Genomic DNA, 19,839 nt, shown 5'->3' with positions numbered 1-19,839 from the left:
AGACTCAAATGCAGCATTAAAACTTAATGCAAATGTCAACTTTGGCCTAAGTAGCAATGTGAGGCTAAAGAGGTAACACACCTACAACGAGTTCCTACAGGATGTGGAGCAATTTGGTTCCAATCCATTGAAGTACTCGCATTCATGCTTAACTTGAAATACATGGGCAGATCCCCTGAAGATGATGGAACTACTTATATGCCTAATATTAAATACGCCCTTAAGTGCTTTACTGGGTTAGGGCCAGAAAGCTCAGTACCTTACAGGAATGAGTTCAGAGTAGAATACACAGCAGTAGCATAGCAGGGAATTCAGGACCGCAAATACCTCGGGCTAAGTCCCTCTTGCAGTGTACTATTGAGAAGCACAGTGCAAATATAAGCAGCTGTGCAAGTGCAGACAGGTAAGAGGATGTCTTGCCTAAAGGTAATCAGAATAATTACAGAAATCTGAAGAATGACAAGATCAGAAGGAAAACAAACTGCCACTACTCCCTAACATATACTCTAACTATAAATTGTATTCCCACAGCAAAAAAAATTGTGTTTTCAATTCCTACATAAACTGACAGTCCATGTCTGTGATCATGATCAGTGTCCCTCACATCATGCCTGAGCTCCAGAATTCAAGTGTACCAAGCAAAGAAGACTAAGACCCACAGCACTCTACAACACATGGCATCTGCAATGCAAAAGTCAGGCTGACATTCAGCATGGTCCACCCGCCACAAACACCGTACAGGTCTTGTACTCCAGGCAATCATAATGCTGCAACACACTCATTTGCTCAGGACCAACACTGTCTTTAAAAGACTGGACTTTAAAGCACATGTTAAGTGCTGTCACCGCCTTTCCTACACGTTGTACTACAACGTACTCATGACGACTCTGTGCTACGCCGCGCTCCTTTCTGGCCAGAGCCACTGCTAGCTATTGCACACACTTCTCCTACAAGCTGTGCACTGATGGACGCGCTCTGCACCATCTTCCTGCCAGTTCTGAAGCCCGCGCGCTTCTGAGTCCAAGAAGAGCGTGTTCCATGTTTGCAGAGACTCCCATGATTTGGTGAGAGACAGTAGAAGGATCTGGGCTAAAACAACCCAGAAGCAGCAGCATATGGGCCTGTCATCTCCAAACTTACTCTGCAATAGCCTAGCCTAACCTTCTGTAGCATAAAAAAACATATTAAAGCTGAACTACATGCATTTATTTCTATGTTTATACACCACAAGCACATATAATTAGCTTAAAAAGGGAGCATAATTAGCTATGTAATGTTACAGGTCACATTACTACGCAACACCCAGATGTCCTGCTATCTCACAAAATATTAAAATACCACTTTCCTGTCAGTGGTAAACTGTATTTACTGTTGTGCCAAAATATCACGATTAATAACATCACCATAGTTAGGGACATGATGTTAAGTAAACAATCTTTTTAATAATTTTTAAAGTTGGGATTCTTCCGCATTGCAGCCAAATATAATCTACGTTTCCAGGAGGGACGAGCCTTTTGGGACATGAAAGTAACCCTGGCATCACAGGAGTCTGATCTGAATCAGATCAATCCTTAAACAAGCGGATCATTGATTTTTCATATTCAGGCACTGGGAGGCAATGGGCATGGGGGACTGAGAGGAACACCAGTGAGACAGAAATACCCGCCGCACCTTACATGCATTATCTTACTCTACGAAATCCATGAGACTCTTCTGGAATTTCTTGTGTGAGGCTTTGGAAAGTGTTTATAACGGATCTGCCGCCCGGGGAGGTTTCTTCTTTTTTGCTTTGCAGGCTCAGAAAGCACCTCACGAAGAAACCCCATGAGTAATAAGGAACAAGGAATACAAATTAAAAATCCAACTAGCAAACAGGTATTTTGGAATGAGGATGACACGCCAAATTAATTCAGGAAGTTTATCTTGTGAGAGCACAGAAATCATGCAGTGAGCTATAAAATGACATTGGAAATCAAAGGATTGGCTCCAGCTCTGTTGCGAGAGTTTCACTATTTACTTCAACACCATTGTTTCACCCACTTGTGGGGTTCTCATTCATAACTACATCCTCGAACACTGACAACAGTCTTGCAACTCTGTAGGGAGATAAGCAGACTGAATCACACGTGCCCTGCAGTAGTTTGTATTTGGAAGAATCTCGGCACTGCGCTGTGCTATGGGCTAGATTTGAGAAGCCAAGGAGCGACAGTAAATCCAATGCACTTCTTTCAAGGAGTTTCCAACACACTCCCACCGTAACACAGCAAGGATGCAGGGGTTGAGCTGCAAAGTCCCTGGATGGTGGGGGAGCTGCAAAAGGCCAGGGCTTGCTTTATGATGGCTTGCTTGATCCCCTGCGGTTGTCCCTGATACTTTTCAGTCTTGTTCCTTTTGCCACAGCCCTGAAAAGACTTCTGAGTGTGACTTAAAAGCAAGGATGGGCCTTGCAAAATCTGCTTCTTCTACTGAATTACATTTTTAGCTTCCTGAATTTCATTTTTAGTTCATTTCTTTACCAGCTACCGAGGCCACAGCAAAGCCGCTAGCCTAGCCCACCCTGCCCTCCATGTGCACAGCTCACCCTCAAAAGGAGGAAGGAGTGAAGAGAGAGTGTTAGAGAAGTAGGTGATGAGGGGATCTCCATGAGATACTACCGCCTGTGAAAATATAACCACTGCAACAACAAAGACATATCACCTATTGCTGTCTGCTGCGCATAGGGGTTTGGGGGGGGTGCCTGTGAGCCCTCTCAAGCAAGGCCAATCCTGGGAGGTTTGGGAAACACCTACCGCCGAACAAGCAACCATAAATAAGTAGTGAGCAATGTGGATAACAATGCACACGCAGGCAGCCCAGTGCACAGGAGTCAATTTGATGGGCTTTTTTTCATTTCTGATGTAGCTGCAATGACATGAGATGTGAATGCGCAGAATAAGGTAGGAGATGCTTTATCTGGGCTGTACAGAAAATACAATGAAGTATGACTAATCCTTGACAGAAAAGGGCGCATTGAGTGAGGAGCCTGAGACTCAGGCCTGACCCAGGATGCCCTCAGGTGTCCCCTCAGATATGTCTTTCCCAAGATGGGGGAAGGAGGCTCCAGGATCTGGCAAGGGATCAGCTTTTTAGAAACAGAAGGTGCTGGAGAAATCATTAGGGCTGATGGACAGACAGGGCTGATGGGCAAAGCCTGGCACAGCTTTGAAGTTCCCTGCGAACTTCATGTGCCTTCAGGTCAGGGACAGCCCATGAGTCATGCACAGCAACACCAGCCACAACAACAGCGACAAGAACGGCGTGCAGGAGGAAAGCTTAGCAAAACGATGCCCAGACTTACAGAGCTCTCCCCGTTCCTGACGAAGTGCGTGGCCCCACAGGCTTCCTTCTTCACCTCCTCCATCCCAAAGATGCAGACGGCGGTGGCGTTCCAGGCCTTGGCGCCGTGGCTCTGGTGGAAAACACCCACCCACCAGCCCTGCTCACCCTGGCGGACAAGGCTGGAGGAAACGATGAGGCTCCTGCACCCGCAGTCCAAATACACGTGCCCTTGCAAAGTAAGGCCACCCTGTGAGGGGGACTGCTGGCGCAGGACTGCCATGCTCGGTGGCTCCGTGTAGTTTTTCCACCTGGCCTTCAACCTGTAGTAGGGAAAGAAGAGGTGATCCCTCCACTGGAGCGCGTCGACGAAGTGCAAAGGCTCGTCCTGGCGCTTGATGATGCCCAGGTCCTCCTGGGACTGCAGGTTGTGAATGCCGCGCACCGTGATGACCGTCGTCTCGTCCGACTGGGAGGGCTCGCAGCCCAGCCGATCCCTGTAGGTGCCGGCCGAGTAGGTGGCCGCCACGGCCAGGTACCAGGCGTCGGCCAGCTGGAAGACGACGCCGGCGGTGGAGCCGTCGGGCAGGCAGCTGACCACCTCGCTGCGGTTCAAGCGCTGCCGGTAGGCCGGCTGCTCCCACACCTCGCAGGTGCCGTCCTTCTGGGTCCAGCCGGCCAGCAGCACGCCCACGCCGCGGGCCTCCTCGTAGGGCAGCAGCAGGTTGCTGCGCATGCCGGGGGGCTCCCCGCAGCCCTGCTCCCCCGCCGGCACCACACGCCGGCGGGGCCGCAGCTCGGGCTGCAGCTCGTAGAGGCAGCTGCCGCCCGCCACCAGCACGCCGCCGCCGCTCACCTCGATGTTGTCGATGCGGGCCCCCGGCAGCTCGAAGCTCTGGGGGCCGCCGGCGCCCGCCAGCGCCGCCAGCAGGGGCAGCGCCCAGCTGAGGGCGGGCGGCGGCGCCGCCATGGGCGCGGGCTCGGCTCGGCGCCGCGGGGCGCCTCAGGCGGCGGCGGGCGGCGGGGGCTGCCGCGCCATGCTGCGCCGAGGGGCCGGGCGCGCTGCCGCCGCCGCCGCCGCTGCTGCCGCTGCCGCCGCCGCTTCTCCCTCCGCCGCGGCCGGGCTGCGTGCGGGCGGGGAGTTCCTCTTTCGGGGCGGGGAGGAGGGGGTGCCTGTACGGGAGAGGTGGGCCGGGCTCCTCCGGGAGGGCTGCCGAGCCACCTCGCCGCCGTGCGCCGCCGCTTCCCCCCACGCCCCCCCGGCCCCGCCGGCCCGCCTCGCCGCGGGCGGGGGGCGGCGGTGGCGGCGCCCACCCCGGCCGCCGGGCTGCGGGGGGCCGTGGGCGGCCCCTTGGCCGCGGCGGGACGCGGAGCGGGGCGAGACCCGCCGCGCCTGGCCGCCAGCCGGGGCAGCGGCCCCCTCCGCGCCTGCCACGGCGGCGCCCGGTCACTCGTGGGGAGCCGGCCGGGGCAGGGCGGCCCCCGCGCCGCCCGCTTTGCTTCGCTCCCCGCCCGGCTGCAGCCTCCCCGCGGGCAGCGGGCGGAGGAGGGCGGCAGCGCGGCCGGGGGTGAAGGTGCTAAGCGGGGGCAGGCCCGTGGGCCGGCCCGCGGGTGGGTGCAGGGTGCGGGCGCAGGCTCAGGCTCCGCTGGGCACCGGCAGCGCCCGTGGCTGCAGGCTGCGAGCTCGGAAGCCCGGCTTAATGCCCGCCCGGGTACCCGGCTTAATGCCCGCCCGGGTACCCGGCTTAATGCCCGCCCGGGTGCTCGGAAGCCCGGCTTAATGCCCGCCCGGGTGCTCCGAAACCCGGCTTAATGCCCGCCCGGGTACCCGGCTTAATGCCCGCCCGGGTGCTCGGAAGCCCGGCTTAATGCCCGCCCGGGTACCCGGCTTAATGCCCGCCCGGGTGCTCGGAAGCCCGGCTTAATGCCCGCCCGGGTGCTCGGAAGCCCGGCTTAATGCCCGCCCGGGTGCTCCGAAACCCGGCTTAATGCCCGCCCGGGTACCCGGCTTAATGCCCGCCCGGGTGCTCGGAAGCCCGGCTTAATGCCCGCCCGGGTGCTCCGAAACCCGGCTTAATGCCCGCCCGGGTACCCGGCTTAATGCTCGCCCGGGTGCTCGGAAGCCCGGCTTAATGCCCGCCCGGGTACCCGGCTTAATGCCCGCCCAGGTGCTCGGAAGGCCGGCTTAATGCCCGCCCGGGTGCTCCGAAACCCGGCTTAATGCCCGCCCGGGTACCCGGCTTAATGCTCGCCCGGGTGCTCCGAAACCCGGCTTAATGCTCGCCCGGATGCTCCGAAACCTGGCTTAATGCCCGCCCGGGTACCCGGCTTAATGCCCACCCGGGTGCTCCGAAACCCGGCTTAATGCCCGCCCGGGTGCTCTGCGTAGCCGGCCTGCAGAACGGCAGCCCCGCCGGTCGCTGCCACCGTGAGCGGGAAGATTGGGAAGCGGGAAGATTGGGAAGATGTCTCTAGCTGGAAAGCTCGTGGTCTTGCCTGAGGTAGAACAAAGGCTCTGGGCTTTCTCCTGAGTTCAGCAGGGCAGACAAAAAGCCCTGCCTTTTCCAGCTGTGCTGCTGCTGCTGCTGCAAGAGATGGACGCCCTTCCGAGGCGCGCTGGGGGCCGGAGGGGCCGCGAGGAATGGCACAACAAATTCGCTTTATTTCCCGCTGGGTTGTGGCTGGTACAGGCTCAACAAAATGAGGAGGAGAGGCTGCATGCTGAGCTAACGGTAAACGGTCATTCTGCTGAATTTTAAATGAAAACCGGGCTTAGGAAAGGTAGCAAAGATGCTTTTTAGTGTTCTCTCGTGGGTGTCTCTGGAAACTGGGTGAGGATGGGCATAGGGCCCATTGCCACTGTTACTGAGAAGAGGACATAATGTTCGGAACCAAGAGGCCAGTTGACCCTCCATTTACACTGCTTTTATCTTAAAGTAGCTTTACAGCGGGAATAAGTGGAATTATAAAAACTAGAACACCAGTAACCTCTGTATAAATGAGTCAAGCACAACATTTTCAAGTAGGAAGTGCAAAGTAGATAGCTAATTTTAATTATCTTTCTCCATTACTGTACCCGGCAGCAGTTATTGCGCAAAAATTGATGTTGCTCCATTCAGCAAAAGTATTTGACCATCTTGCAGCAGTCAGCATCTAGGACAAATATTACTGTGAAATTTGGAGCCCTCCACAACTCATCTACTTATCTCTTGTCTAGTGACTCCAAAACGTGTCCAAAATCTGCAAAATGTAGCAGAGGATGTGGAACAGAATCATTGCACAATTTTTCTTCTCGCCGGATGCAAAGAGATGCTGTGCCTATTAACAAACACTGCCTGCAGCTTCCCATGCAGGGCTGAGCTTCTAGTCAACACATAAGCAAAGTTAATCCTCGTGCCAATATCACCAAAATAGGTTGTGTACAGAAATGCAATTTATACAGCTTTGCAAAGGAGGCTGGACACGTCACGCTCGAGTGCATTATACACTACCTTGCCTTCTAGTTGCTTTTCAGTGCAAATATAAAGCTCTCAGTGAGCTGTGTCTTGCTCACAACCTGTGAGGCTCACCAGGAAAGCACACCAACTTGCTATCTGCAAGACATCTTTGGTGCTGGCCACAGAGCACGTCCAGCAATAGGTCTCCTTCTGCGGACATCCCTCCCTTTGCAAAATCACCGAGCTTTGCATCTGTTGGCTTTCAGGAGTCACCGAATGGCCTGTTTCTCAGGCTTTATCTTTAAAGTAAGTCACATGTAGTTCACCGAATGACTGATTTGGTTAAATGGGTGTGGCCAGGCTTATTCTAGTCTTAGAGAACAGTGATGGCTCCTAAGGCTGCAGACTTCTCTGACTGCCAAAACAGCAGTGTTCTGCTTCAAATTTTGCTTATTTTAGGACCTGGGAAGGCTGGACTACGTATGGCTGTTGTCACAAGAAAACAGTCTACAGTCTAGTTGTGTGGGGTAGCAGGTACTACCACAATGGGATGGGATGGGATGGGATGGGATGGGATGGGATAGGATAGGATAGGATAGGATAGGATAGGATAGGATAGGATAGGATAGGATAGGATAGGAGGCTGCACCCCACTTGTTGCAGGGACAGCTATTGGAGCCCAGTTCTGCAGACTTTTCCCTGCCGGTATTACTTCTCTGTTCCTGTTCTTTCCTCCCTCTTCCCAGGGAAGCAGTAGCTTGGACCAGAACCTCATCTTGAAACATTTAATTTTGCACACGCCTCCAAGAGCCACTGAAGCAGCTTTGCACTGAGAATTAGCACATCAGGTTTTGCTCATAAATAGCCCAGTTCTCGAAGCAGCAAAGTATTCCCAATTCCTTTCAAAGCTCCTGAAGTAAATAGGAGATCCTATCTTCAACCCATACTTCCAGAGATACCCATCAGGATACCGGAAGAGTTGAGCTTCTACTGATGTTATGGAAATAGAAAGGGAGCCTACAGGTTTATTTTGTAATGCTGCAGATTATAATATTTGTTATTAATACAGCAGACCAGAAAACAGTGCAATCAGTTCATGATTGAACTGATTCCAGCACGAACTAGATGTTGGAACTAGATGATCTTCAAAGGTCCCTTCCAACCCAAACCATTCTATGATACTTTTATAAAAACTAAGCAGACAATGGCAAACCGTCTTGCTGTATTTTGTTGTCTGTCAGTTCCATAATTGGTGTTTTTATCCTATTGTTGCACTGTGTTTTATTTTTCAGGCACTGAAGGAAGGACAAACAAGGGAGTCTGCCTGTTAACGTTAGACTTCACAATGCGTTGCTTCCTAACTCTGGCACTCTGACCAAAATTTCTACAAAAGCCAGGGAACCAAATTGAGCTTCCTTCGCCGTCCTAAGCAAGCTTTATATATTTCAGCAGGGCGTATGAGATCTGAAGTTAGAATGTGAATCACACCAAGACTTGGTTCTACGCGTACAATTTAAAGAGCTCTCATTTAGATCTTCATCAGTGTTAGGCAGAACACATCCTGAATTAACTTACGATTGCTTTCTCACTACAGTTTATCCACCTGCTTCCCTCCTCCTTATTTCTCATCCACATGCTAAATTTCTCTGAATTTATGACTCCACAGAGAATCTGACAAAATATTACTCAGTAAATGAGATTTATTTTTTATGTTTAATTTATTTAGCTTAACTTTGATATTTTCCCTGTTTTGAAGCTCCAAGCCCAATTAAGGTTTGATTTGATTTGTTTGTTTAATGCATGTGGTTACCTTAGCTTGGTTCTGAAATGTTTTTTCTTAAAGGGTAAATAACGTTCTGTTTACGAAGTAATAATAGGTAGCATTAATGTTAACGTGCATTTTATCCTCAGTATAATACTTGAAATAACTGCTTTTCTCATTATATAGTTAAGTCAATTTTGTCCTGTAACTAAATGTTGACAAAATAAAGAGGAAATGCTGGGCAGGTTTTCAAAAGGCTTTGCTGAGAAGGATTCCCTTCCTGGCAGAGTAAGTTCATTTGAGTACTAAAACTGAGTTTGCAGATTTGGATTTTAATTCTGCTTTTCAGTTTAGTTTCTATGCATCATTTAATCTAAAAGTTACTGACCCTTCTGCATTTTTTTTTTGGTGGTCTTCACAGCGAGGAAATGGCAGATTCAAGAACAGGCGCCTTTGTGACCCTTGAGAGGAAATTCCAGTCGCTATTGCGAAAAATGAGCAATTAACTGTGAAAGTCTGCAAATAATGCGATTGAAGGTAGAGAACATTGACCTGAATTCATAAATGTACTAGTCACATATTTGCCTGTATTAAAATATTCACAGGTACTAATACTTTCGGTATGGTGGGAGGGAGAGGGAAACAAGAAAAGAAGGGAAGGAGGGAGGAAGAAATAAAAGGAAGAAGGTTTTAATCCTATCTCCATTATAAATGCGATAAAATTTTTTATAAGAAATCAGGAGACCATGATTACATATCTAAACCACATTTTTTTCAATCACATTATGTTTCCTTTCTCTTCAAATGTGATATTTTTGAGATACAGTAGTGATGTTACAGAAAAGGAACTGAGGAATATACACAAAGGAAAAATATAGTTTGCTCTTCTCTACACTGAAAAATGTTCATTCTCTAAATTACAGCTACACTGAGAAGGTTGATTTTGTATCAGAAACACAAGCAGGAAACCTGGGCTTTAGGTGATCTGTGCCACAACCTTCCTATATAATGCTGGACAAGATAAATCCCTCTCTGAACCCCATGTTTGTCTCCTCAGTTTATGAAAGAAGTAAAATTACTTACCTTTCAAGGAAGCTCTGGGAATCCACACCAGTAAAGGCATTATATGCATGGGAAATAAAATTACAGTATTACAGGAAGGCACACATGCCGTACAGGTAGCATCATTACTGAAAATAATGGGGTTTTATCCTCAGCTTAGCTTAACTTCCAGAGCTGATATATATCAACAGCTGTATTTTACCTAGGATGTATTTTCTTTTTATTTTATTTATTATAAAAGTTTGTACTGTGGCATCTGGCAAAATAATGTCTCCATGATTTAACTAAGAGGAATGAGAGTTGAACAATACCAATCTCTTTTTTTTTTTTTCACTTCAGAACTGGCAGGGTTCATGGGCAGTGCTGTCTGCTGAAGCAGAACAAGGTGATGGGATGGTACCGGCCAAAGCGTGGTAGTATACCTGAAACTGGTATTTGCTGGTGTTTTTGCGTCTGCCATCCGGATGCACACAAAGAGTACCTGGCACAGAAGGACTTCTGGACAGAGAGCTTTGCCTGTAGTCACTTGGAGATGGCTTTAGTGTATCAAAGTATCTTGCCAACATCCAAGGCAATGCAGAATAAGGAATGCACAAAGGTGTCTCAAAACCATGGCAGGTCCCTCCATCCTCTGTAGGTATGCACACTGTTTAATTTTTCTAGCGCTGCCTGTCTGTGAAGGCAAAAAACCCCAGCTGGAATAAAAGGTGCCAGGGCTTGAGCAAAAGAAAAGCTTTGTGGGTGGAAGTGATTCAAAAGTTGCCTAAAAGTGACCCAAGCTCTTGACCTGGCTGTGTCTTCAGTCAGTGATAATAATCACACAGAGGAGGGACCTCAGATCTAGAGCGAGGTGTTAAGCAAGATCAAATGAGAAAAGGGCAAACGCTGTATGATGTGGCCCTTCCTGTGTGTGCCAAAATGCAAACCAGAAACTTCCATATCAAGTCTGTTCCTGAGTATTAGACAAAAATGCCTTGAATGAAACAAGGACAAATTTAATCTGCCGCATCTAGCTGTGCCAGTAGAAAAGAAAAATTATTAAGAACCTGTCCTAAACTCCTCCTCATTTTTTCCCTTTGCACCTTTACACCTGCAGAGGAGATACTCATCCAAGGGCTTACTAAACCATTTCAAACAAGATCTGTTGGGTCAGCATGTTTGCTATCTAAGCTGTCTGAACCAGCCCATCCGATTCAAATGAGACAGCTGTAGGAAAGCTTGTGCAGGGTTTTCTGTTGGCAGATCTGAAGGGATGATAAATGCAAGCGGAAGGTTGTGGTGGTAAACAGCTGGGTATGGGCCAAGGAGTGGTAAAGAAAACGGTGGCTGACCACCTGCCCGCCCGCCAAGAGTCTGGGTATGTCTCTATTAGTGTCCTGTTGATGTGAACTGAGGCTGAGTGAGATGCATACATCCCTTTCACAGATGCCTTGAGTGTTTCTTAATTTACCTTTTTATTAAAGACTCATCAGCTGTCATTAAGAGCGTCTCAGCACAAAAACACCATAGTACTGTCTTCTATCAACACAGCCATTTGCAGAGTGACCGTCTGCCTAAATTCTTAATATTTTCTCATCTCTGGCACTCTTCCCTTATTCAACTTTTTTCCTCACCCTATTTGCTTCTAACAAACATAACAAATTTAATGGATTCGCAAACAATCTTTAATAGGTAAGTTTAGCAAGAGCTTTTTTAAAATTGAGCTCTTTGCACCTGGATTCAAGAAATTTTCACTTAGTAGAATTTGAAAAGCCTGTGTCACTCCATTAATAGCCTTCAAGTCACAGAAAAGTCTTAAAATGCATGCTAAAATTCATTCATCGACTTTAATTTAAAATAAACTTGGAATACTCACACAGAATTGAAAAAAACCTAAGTGCTCAAAATCAGGGAATAAGGTGCTGTAATCTTCTTCAGGGACAAGCAAAATGAATGACTGCTTTAAAGAACAGTTATCTCAACTTTAATTACAGACCTGGTGCAAGAGCTGTCGTAGTGTTCTCACATATTGATATGCTCTGGGATTAGGATAGGTTCTGATGGATCAGGTACTACTTATTTCCACCATTCTTTTCTCTGATTTCCCAAAATGCTACTGATTTTGTGCAATCCCACTGCAGATGTGTGTAAACACACTCATTTTTATTTATAACTCTGGCTTTTGGTTGTGGTTGTTAATCTGGTCACAGCCAGAGTTTCGTAATCTGACACAAAAATATCATGTGAGAATTGAGTCAGATTTTGGATATATGTTGCTGCAGCAGATAGATACGAATCTTTGTTAACTTTAAGAGAAAGATACTAAAGGCTATTACATGCAAAGGAACAAGCCTTAATTATATATAGTTTCCAAAGTATTCAAATACCCTTCCACTAGTCCTGACATTGACTTACAATATGAAGTGTTACTTTTGCTTGCCTCTAGACCCGCTTACATCACTATGATCTAAACTCAGATAATAGTCCAAGTCCACCCTTCAGCACTGTAACACTGACATTGCATCCTTTACTTTCCAGTGTGTGGACTAAAAGATGACAGTATACCAAACCTGCTTCACCAGGGCAGTTTGGGAAAAGGATCCTCCACAATCTCTCACGTGCCAAAAGTTCCAGTTGCCTCTAAGCACCTCTCCTCCTTCAGTCTTGGAGTCCTACCATCCTGCAGTCCTACCATCCTCCAACCCAGACACTAACTGTGGGAGAGATCCCGCCTGAAACACTGACCGCAGCATCCAGTCATTACCAACAGGCCTCCACATACCCAGTCCAACAAATTAAAATATTTACCTAGGTTAGAGGAAGGTCCAACATATCTGCAGAAAAGCGTCTTGGATTTTTCTTTTGTAATTAAAGATGTAAACAACACGCTGGTGCTAGATAGGTTGATACAGAGAGATGCATGGAATTAAAGTTTATTTTGGAATAGAAAACAAAATGTTTTTCCAAATGTGTGTTCATTTAAGGGACTGTGTAACTAAGCACCTATTTATGTATGTATCAATTTCTCCTTGCATACTGACCTTCATCTTTTGAAATACTGTTGGTGAGAGAAAGAAAAATAACTGTACTGTTTCCCAAAGATAAAGATCTATGCAATTATGCTGTGAAATTAGTGGCTTATCAGGAAAAAAAAACCTTTGCAATTAGCTGTGCGTATGAAGGCAATGAAAGATGTTAACTCCACTGAGGGGGTGGGGGAGGGACCTGAAAACCAGTCTTGATCTCTCACTGCTGGTGCTTGACCTTTCCTCCCTGATTCCATGGCTGGTTTCCACGGACAAGCCTTCAAGGAAAGGTAGAAGCTGACCCAAGCTTAACTCCTTATTCATCATTCTGGCCATTGTTTTTTGAGTATCTCAGTCTCACTTCCCCCTTTCTGTTTATGCTGAAGAGACTTTTGCATGGAAACAGGATGTTAGAGGCAGACAAGCTAGCCCAATGCTGCAGGGTATTCAGTGCCTGAAGCCTGCGATCTGCAAGCTGATACTTTTTTTCTTCTACAGTCATCTAAGAGGAATCAAAAAGACGTCAGGGTGAAAGACAAGCTTGGCACATTAAAAAACCCCTATTTCTACAGAGAATATTTTTCAAAGTTGTCTGGGTATCAACAATCTTTTAATGAACATTTTTTTTTAAGACCATTATCAACATGACAGCAGTACTCAGTGTGGTTTTTTTCATTGGTTTTAATGAAAGTCTGATTAATTAAGTTAGCCAAATTAATTAAGCTAATGAAATTAACCAAGAGAACTTTCAGTTTTGTGTCCAGAGGCTACAAAGATAGTTTTTGCCAAATTATCTCCTCAGTGTTCCCACTCAGAGCTAATAGAAAGATCCACAATATACACTACCTTTGCCACCAGAGAACAGTGAAATTAAGTATTTTAATTACAATAATTGTTTTTGATTAGTGCCATGCACTAAATGCAAGAGCTTGCCTTTCCTTGAATGCTGTTGAACAGTGGTGCCTCTGAAGGAAACAGGGACAAACCCCTTAATTTGATATGAATTTGCTTGAAATGGTTTCTTTTTTTCCCCTAATATTTCCTTTTGCTCTTGTTCATTCTGAGAAGGATCTGACTGAATTGTCATTGTCTCTGATGATTCACCAACAAATTTACCCAAAAGAGCTTGTTAGTTAATGGCTGTATCACCAGTACATCAATCAGGGATACCATTTGGAAAGCTGGTCTCCAGCCTTTTCATTGTTGCCACTTTTGCAATGTAGAGTCTAACAGAGAGATTGTTCTGCCTATTTTCCCTTCCTCCTTTCTGTATTTTTCTTCCTTCCCTCCTTCCCTCCTTCCCTCCTTCCCTCCTTCCCTCCTTCCTTCCTTCCTTCCTTCCTTCCTTCCTTCCTTCCTTCCTTCCTTCCTTCCTTCCTTCCTTCCTTCCTTCCTTCCTTCCTTCCCTCCTTTCTTCTCTTTCCTTTCTTTCTTTCTTCTCTTTCCTTTCTTTCTTTCTTCTCTTTCTTTCTTTATTCTCTTTCCTTTCTTTCTTTCTTTCTTCTCTTTCCTTTCTTTCTTTCCCTCCCACTCTCCTGCTTGCTCTTTCTCTATTTCTCTTCTTCTTATTATTTTTCCCTTCCTAATCACCCCATATTTCAGGCATGTTTGTCTTCATGCTTCTAAAAATGCTGCCTGCTCCTTGCAAATTCCCCCTCATGGGAGTTTTTTACACCCTGGTGTATGACCGTGTGCTCACAGATTTCCCCCTCTGTTCCTCTCCTTTCAGTCTGGGATGTTGTTCAGTGCCAGATCTGGGCAACAAACCTGTGCTGCGTTCCCTATTTGCCCTCTTGCTCAAATAAAATCCACACGGTGAATGTGAAGCCAGGGGATTCTGGATTGCCAGAGGAAAACAGGGGTGGTGGATTCTATATCTGAATGAAGGTCAGTGGAAGTAAGAAAACTTGGTCTATATGAGATTGGTCAGCTTCACCATTACAAATGCCATTGAGCCTATTTATTATCTGCAGAAATATCTTGCTTCTTTTTTGTCTTGTTACAAATGCCTGTGGCTTTTCTCATTGTCCATAAATGCATTCAGGATTCCTTATGTTCCCCATACCCTCTAACTTCAGTAATTCACTGCTAGAGGATCTGCTATCCGAATAACCCTCTAGGTATTATAATGACACCAGTTATATGAAATGAAATGTTTACTGTACAGTCTGAAACTGAAATAGAGCTTAAATTACTGAAGCATACTATGCTTTAAAACCTTCCATGACTTAACCTACATTAAAGGATACCAGATACGCTTGTGTTTCTGGGGTTTTTTTTGTGAACAGTATATTGCTTTTAATATTCTTGTTGAAGTATAACAGAGGCAGGTCCTCAGCTGGCATAAAATGTCACAAGTCTGTTGTGGTCAATGAAGCAATAGCAGTTTATCCCAAAGGAGGATCTGCAACAGAGGAGAATATTTAGTCTGAACTAAAAGAAAAAAAAGCCATCATTTGTTTGTCTGCAAAATCAATGCCTGAAAGGTAATAGTGTTCTCTATATCTCTATATTCTCTATATACTTATCATTTTATCTCATAATCTCTATATTCATTAATTCACCAAATAATCTATTGTGAGACCTCCCATCCAAATCATCCTCCAGATAACATGGCACTAAGCCAAAAACACACATTGAAAAAAACGCTACTTTGTAATAGTATAAAGTATGCAATAATGACCCAGAAGCTAAGAGCTCATCCTGATCCAAAATTTACCCTAGCGAGAACTGTTTTTGTGCATGAGCACTTCTGTTAAATATTTCTGTGAACATTCAACATGTACAAAAAGCCTTTGAATCATTGTCTTAAAAAAAAAAGAATGAATAGACGTATATGCAGTCAGGCCTGGATTCAAAAAGACAGTTCAAGAATTAGATCTGTTACAGAAGTATGTGGAGGCCAGACAGTGGCTCAATGAGCAAAACAAGAAGCTTGCTTTTTACACAGGGAAGAGCTGCAAGAAATACAATCTTTGCAGGACTGCTCTGGATTAACAGAGTTTGCCAGTCCAGATGTCTCTTCCTTTAGAAGAGTAGCAGTAAATAAAGCCTCTCCCTTTTCAAGATACTTAGAGTGTCTTAATCCAGACTAAGGAAAATACTTTCCAAAACTGACCCATAGCTGATGCAGCTCAGCAAAAAGTCAACGTTTAACAGCTGTGTTCAAAAGTCTCCTGGGGACATTGTTTGCAATGAGTGTTGGCAGCCACCAGGCTGGGAGGGGCTTCAAACATTTTGGAGGACAGGATTATAATTCAAAATGATCTTTACAAATTGGAGAAGTTGCCTGGGGGAAAAATAGAGTGAAATTCAATAAAGGAAAAGAAAAACCCACATAATTTGTCTGGCTGTAAAACCCATGGCTAGAAAGATGATGTAAGTTCCTTGAAAGTAGAAGGTTCCACATGTAACTGAAACAACCAGTGTCACAGGCACAAGATTAGGAGAAACCAGGTAACCCACAGTTTTACAGAAAAGGATCCATGGGGTATCTTGTCACAAGCTGGAATATGAGTCAACAGCATCACGCTTTTGTGCAAAATCACTTGCAGATGAAACTTCTGTATAAGCAGAAATATTGTCTGTAAGAGGATGAAGCAATCCTCCTGCTCTGCTCAGCAGACGCGTGGCCTCTGTTTTTGGGCATTGCCCTTCAAGGAGGAGGAGAACTAGTGGAAAGCAACAAAAACCAGAATGGGCTTTTGAAGACAAGACTGGATAAATTAAAATTGGTTTGAATTTGGTTTTCTCCAGAGGAAAAGAGAAAAGGGTAAACTGAGAAGGGTTGTGATGATCTTCAACTATGCAACAGGAAAGGAAACCGTTTGTTCCCCTTATCTGCAGTTGATTGCATGACAGGAAAACTACAGTGAGTAAGGTTCAGATTTGACATTAGGAAATGTTAGGAAAGCAAAGTCTCAAAGGGTCAATTGCTGGGCAGTATTTAAGAACATAAGCCTTGGTCAGGAATGACAGGCACAGTTGGTCTTGCTTCGGTGGTTCCACAGCGTCCCACCAAACTTGCAATTGATGTTCTGACTCTGTCTTGCTGAAAGTAACTGGGCCTGAGCAGACATGAATAATGAATAACTGGAAGAGGGAGATGCGTGTGTGTATAGGGGTGACACCATTTATTGGGGAAGATGTGTTACGCATTCATGGTTTGCATCTTCATCCTACACTCAGGCCAGTAACATTCTGTATGATGTTAGGATGGCATTTGCTTCTATCTCTCATTCTCTATGTTGTCCCATGTTTATCATTCCTTCTCCCCTTCAAACTGTTTTTTGGTTGGGGGAGGAGTGGGGAAAGGGGTTCTCACTCTCTCATCCTATTGGAACATCCTGTATTTTACAGGGATTAGGAAAAAGCTCTTGCAAGTCCACCCGGGGACACTGACCTCTCTATTACCACTGTGAGAAAAGGGAAGGTCCCTTGTAGTGCGGTGGCTACACAGGCCACTAAGCTTGAGCAAGGCAAAATAAGGTCAACATTTCGCAGGCAGAGCGTTTTCGAAGTATTGCCTGGGAAAACTGATGAGAAAATATCTCACTAATAAATATTTATTAAAGGTAAAAGAATTATCTTCAGATATGAAAGACAGCAATTACTGAAGCATGAAAAAGGGATGTTGATCTTTTAAGTACAAGTTTAAATGCAACACAAACTTTGTCAGTATTAATCAGTGTCAGTATTAATAATTTTTTTAATTGGCCACAACTAATCAGCATGTATTTTTGTGCTCTTAATGAGCTTAAGATAAAATAAGACTTTACATTTGCTACAAAGAAGTATCACTGTTCTTGGTTTACTGGAGTTTTTTGTTCTTTCTTTTTTTGTGGTGGTGTTAGGCATTGTAATCAATGTAGAAAGTCCCTTCACGTCAGTCAGATATCTCTAGAGACTGAAGTCTCTAGTCACAACTAGAAATCATAGAAAATAAGGCTGAACAGTACCTTAAGAGGTCCTCTAGTCCATCCTCTTTCTCATAATGGAGAAACAGCTACAAGTAAATCATTCTCAAGAGGTTTTCGTCTCTCCTATATGTAAGAGTCATCAGTGGTGGAGAGTCCTTTACCTCCCAAGATGAGCTATTCCTGTGCTTCATTAACCATAGAGGCAGAGCCTGAATGGATAAGCTGAACCAGGTCTTCTCTGGCTATTTGGGAAACTATCACTAAAGGTTTCCTATCCCATCCTGCTGTCTGAGGTGTCTGCCCAGCAGCTGGGGAGTGAAAATGGAGAAAGCCCCAGTGCACCGAGCTCACGGTCCAGCCTGTGAAAGTACTCATGAAGGTGGGTGGCTGAGACAAATTTGCTTCTTGTGTGGGTAGAGGAAACTCTGGAAAAGAGGTGGGGATTAGAGATGAGGGTATCTCCAGCTGTTTGCTTCTTCCTAACTCCAGCACCTTCCACTTAGAAGTGAGCATTCATATGGCAGGATATTCTCTCGACCAGTGGTTCCCAAAGGAGGAACAGCTCACCAAAGTGAGGATCACATCTGTAACTAGTTGAGCCTTAGGTTTGTTTCTCTCTGGTGCTTCACGTCTGGCATGGTAGGAGGGAAACTTACAACTAGGAGGAAAAACTAGAACAGAAACTAGTTTGGAAACCGTCCCGCCAGGCCTTTTATCTTGGTGCACAAGGGATGAAACAACGTGGCACCTGCTGGTGCATGTTTTTGAAGTTCTTTGCGGTGAATGTGCTTGGCAGCTTCCCCTTAGGCTTCACAGAGGGCTTTGCGAGGGCAGCGGTGATCTGTAGTTATGCTCACCAGCCGGCAGGCGAGGTCTGAGCTGTGGTGAGCCCTCAGCGAGTGCTCACTTTCACTGCCTCTCTGCATCAGCCAGCTTTTCCCTTGGTTTTTTTGCTCCTTCCCAGCTTTGCACACATCAGGTTATCTGAACTACCATGGGTGGCCACATATTTGCAACCGCCTGCACCTCACACCAGCTGTGTTCGTTACTATACGGAGGGTGGCTCTCATACTAGTAGTGATCTTACATTGCCTTGAAAATGTTATTTTACTTTTATGTGCTGCACTAAGAGCTTTGGCTGGGTATTTAGAAATACATTTATTATTATAGCAAGATGTTTCTGGCTGCTACTGTCAGAGCAGGTGCCCCTCTATGGACAAGCACCCTGGGGTCCACCCCAGGGGTCAGCTCTGAGCGTTCTGAAAGGGTCCTGGGGATCAGTCTGAAGGCCCAAGGCCATGCAGTGAGAAACCCATGTCTCAGGGAAGTCCGTGAGAGTTTTGCCAGCAGCAGGGAAGATATGGTAGCAGAAACCTTCCTACACATGCATAAGGAATACTTAGTTAACATAGGTCACAGCTCTGCTGCCCCTGTTACCTGGACCAGGGAGATGAAGCCTGCAAGGAGCATGAGCACCAGCTGCCCTTGTGCCTACGTGGGTGTCCTGGTTTTGGCTGGGATAGAGTTAATTTTCTTCCTAGTAGCAGGCACAGTGCTGTGTTTTGGATTTAGTAGGAGAAGAATGTTGATAACACACTGATGTTTTAGTTGTTGCTGAGTACTGCTTATGCTAGTCAAGGACTTTTCAGCTTCCCATGCTCTGCCAGGTGCACAAGAAACTGGGAGGGGGCACAGCCAGAATAGTTGATCCAAACTGACCAAAGGGCTATTCCATACCATATGACGTCATGCTCAGTATAGAAACAGGGTGGGGGGTTGACCGGGGAGCAGCGATCGCTGCTCGGGAACTGTCTGGGTATCGGTCGGGGGGTGGTGAGCAACTGCATTGTGCATCACTTGCTTTGTATATTATTATTACTATTATTATTATATTGTTATTATTATTATTTTACTTTATTTTATTTCAATTATTAAACTGTTCTTATCTCAGCCCAGGAGTGTTTCGCACTCTTCCTCCTCCGATTCTCTCCCCCATCCCATCGGGGCAGGGGGAGTGAGCGAGCAGCTGCGTGGTGCTTAGTTGCTGGCTGGGGCTAACCCATGACAGTGGGGCAGATGTGTTCAGGGGGCCAGGATTTCAGCCCCGGTGTTTCTTCTACAAAAACTGATTTATGAAGTGTTAATACTGCACAACCTCATGTCAGCTTTTAAATAGTGAATGACATGGACCAGCAGATAGTGGACTCTTGGCATTGATATTCTGAGTCCGCCTATTTGTCTTCCTACAAAACGCTCTGTGTGCATGTGTGCAAACACACACACATATATAATTATATATAGCATGTATGTACATATATAAATAGATATAACGTCAAAGG

At 46.0% G+C, this 19,839-nt stretch overlaps 1 protein-coding gene across 1 annotated transcript in view; it reads right to left on the bottom strand.

The window, feature by feature from the left end:
- PLXNC1 (plexin C1) overlaps positions 1-4,285 on the bottom strand; it is a 68,330-nt gene extending 64,045 nt beyond the window's left edge. Inside the window, exon 1 of the mRNA XM_075708708.1 lies at positions 3,338-4,285. Within this exon, the coding sequence (XP_075564823.1) occupies positions 3,338-4,285 (948 nt within the window). The remainder of the gene's footprint in view (positions 1-3,337) is intronic.
- Between the last annotated feature and the right edge of the window lie 15,554 nt (positions 4,286-19,839).

The sequence above is a fragment of the Pelecanus crispus genome, chromosome 1, assembly GCF_030463565.1.
Source record: "Pelecanus crispus isolate bPelCri1 chromosome 1, bPelCri1.pri, whole genome shotgun sequence".
Taxonomy (NCBI): domain Eukaryota; kingdom Metazoa; phylum Chordata; class Aves; order Pelecaniformes; family Pelecanidae; genus Pelecanus; species Pelecanus crispus.
The sequence above is the reverse complement of the archived record's forward strand: the minus strand, read 5'-3'. Positions and strand labels throughout refer to the sequence as shown.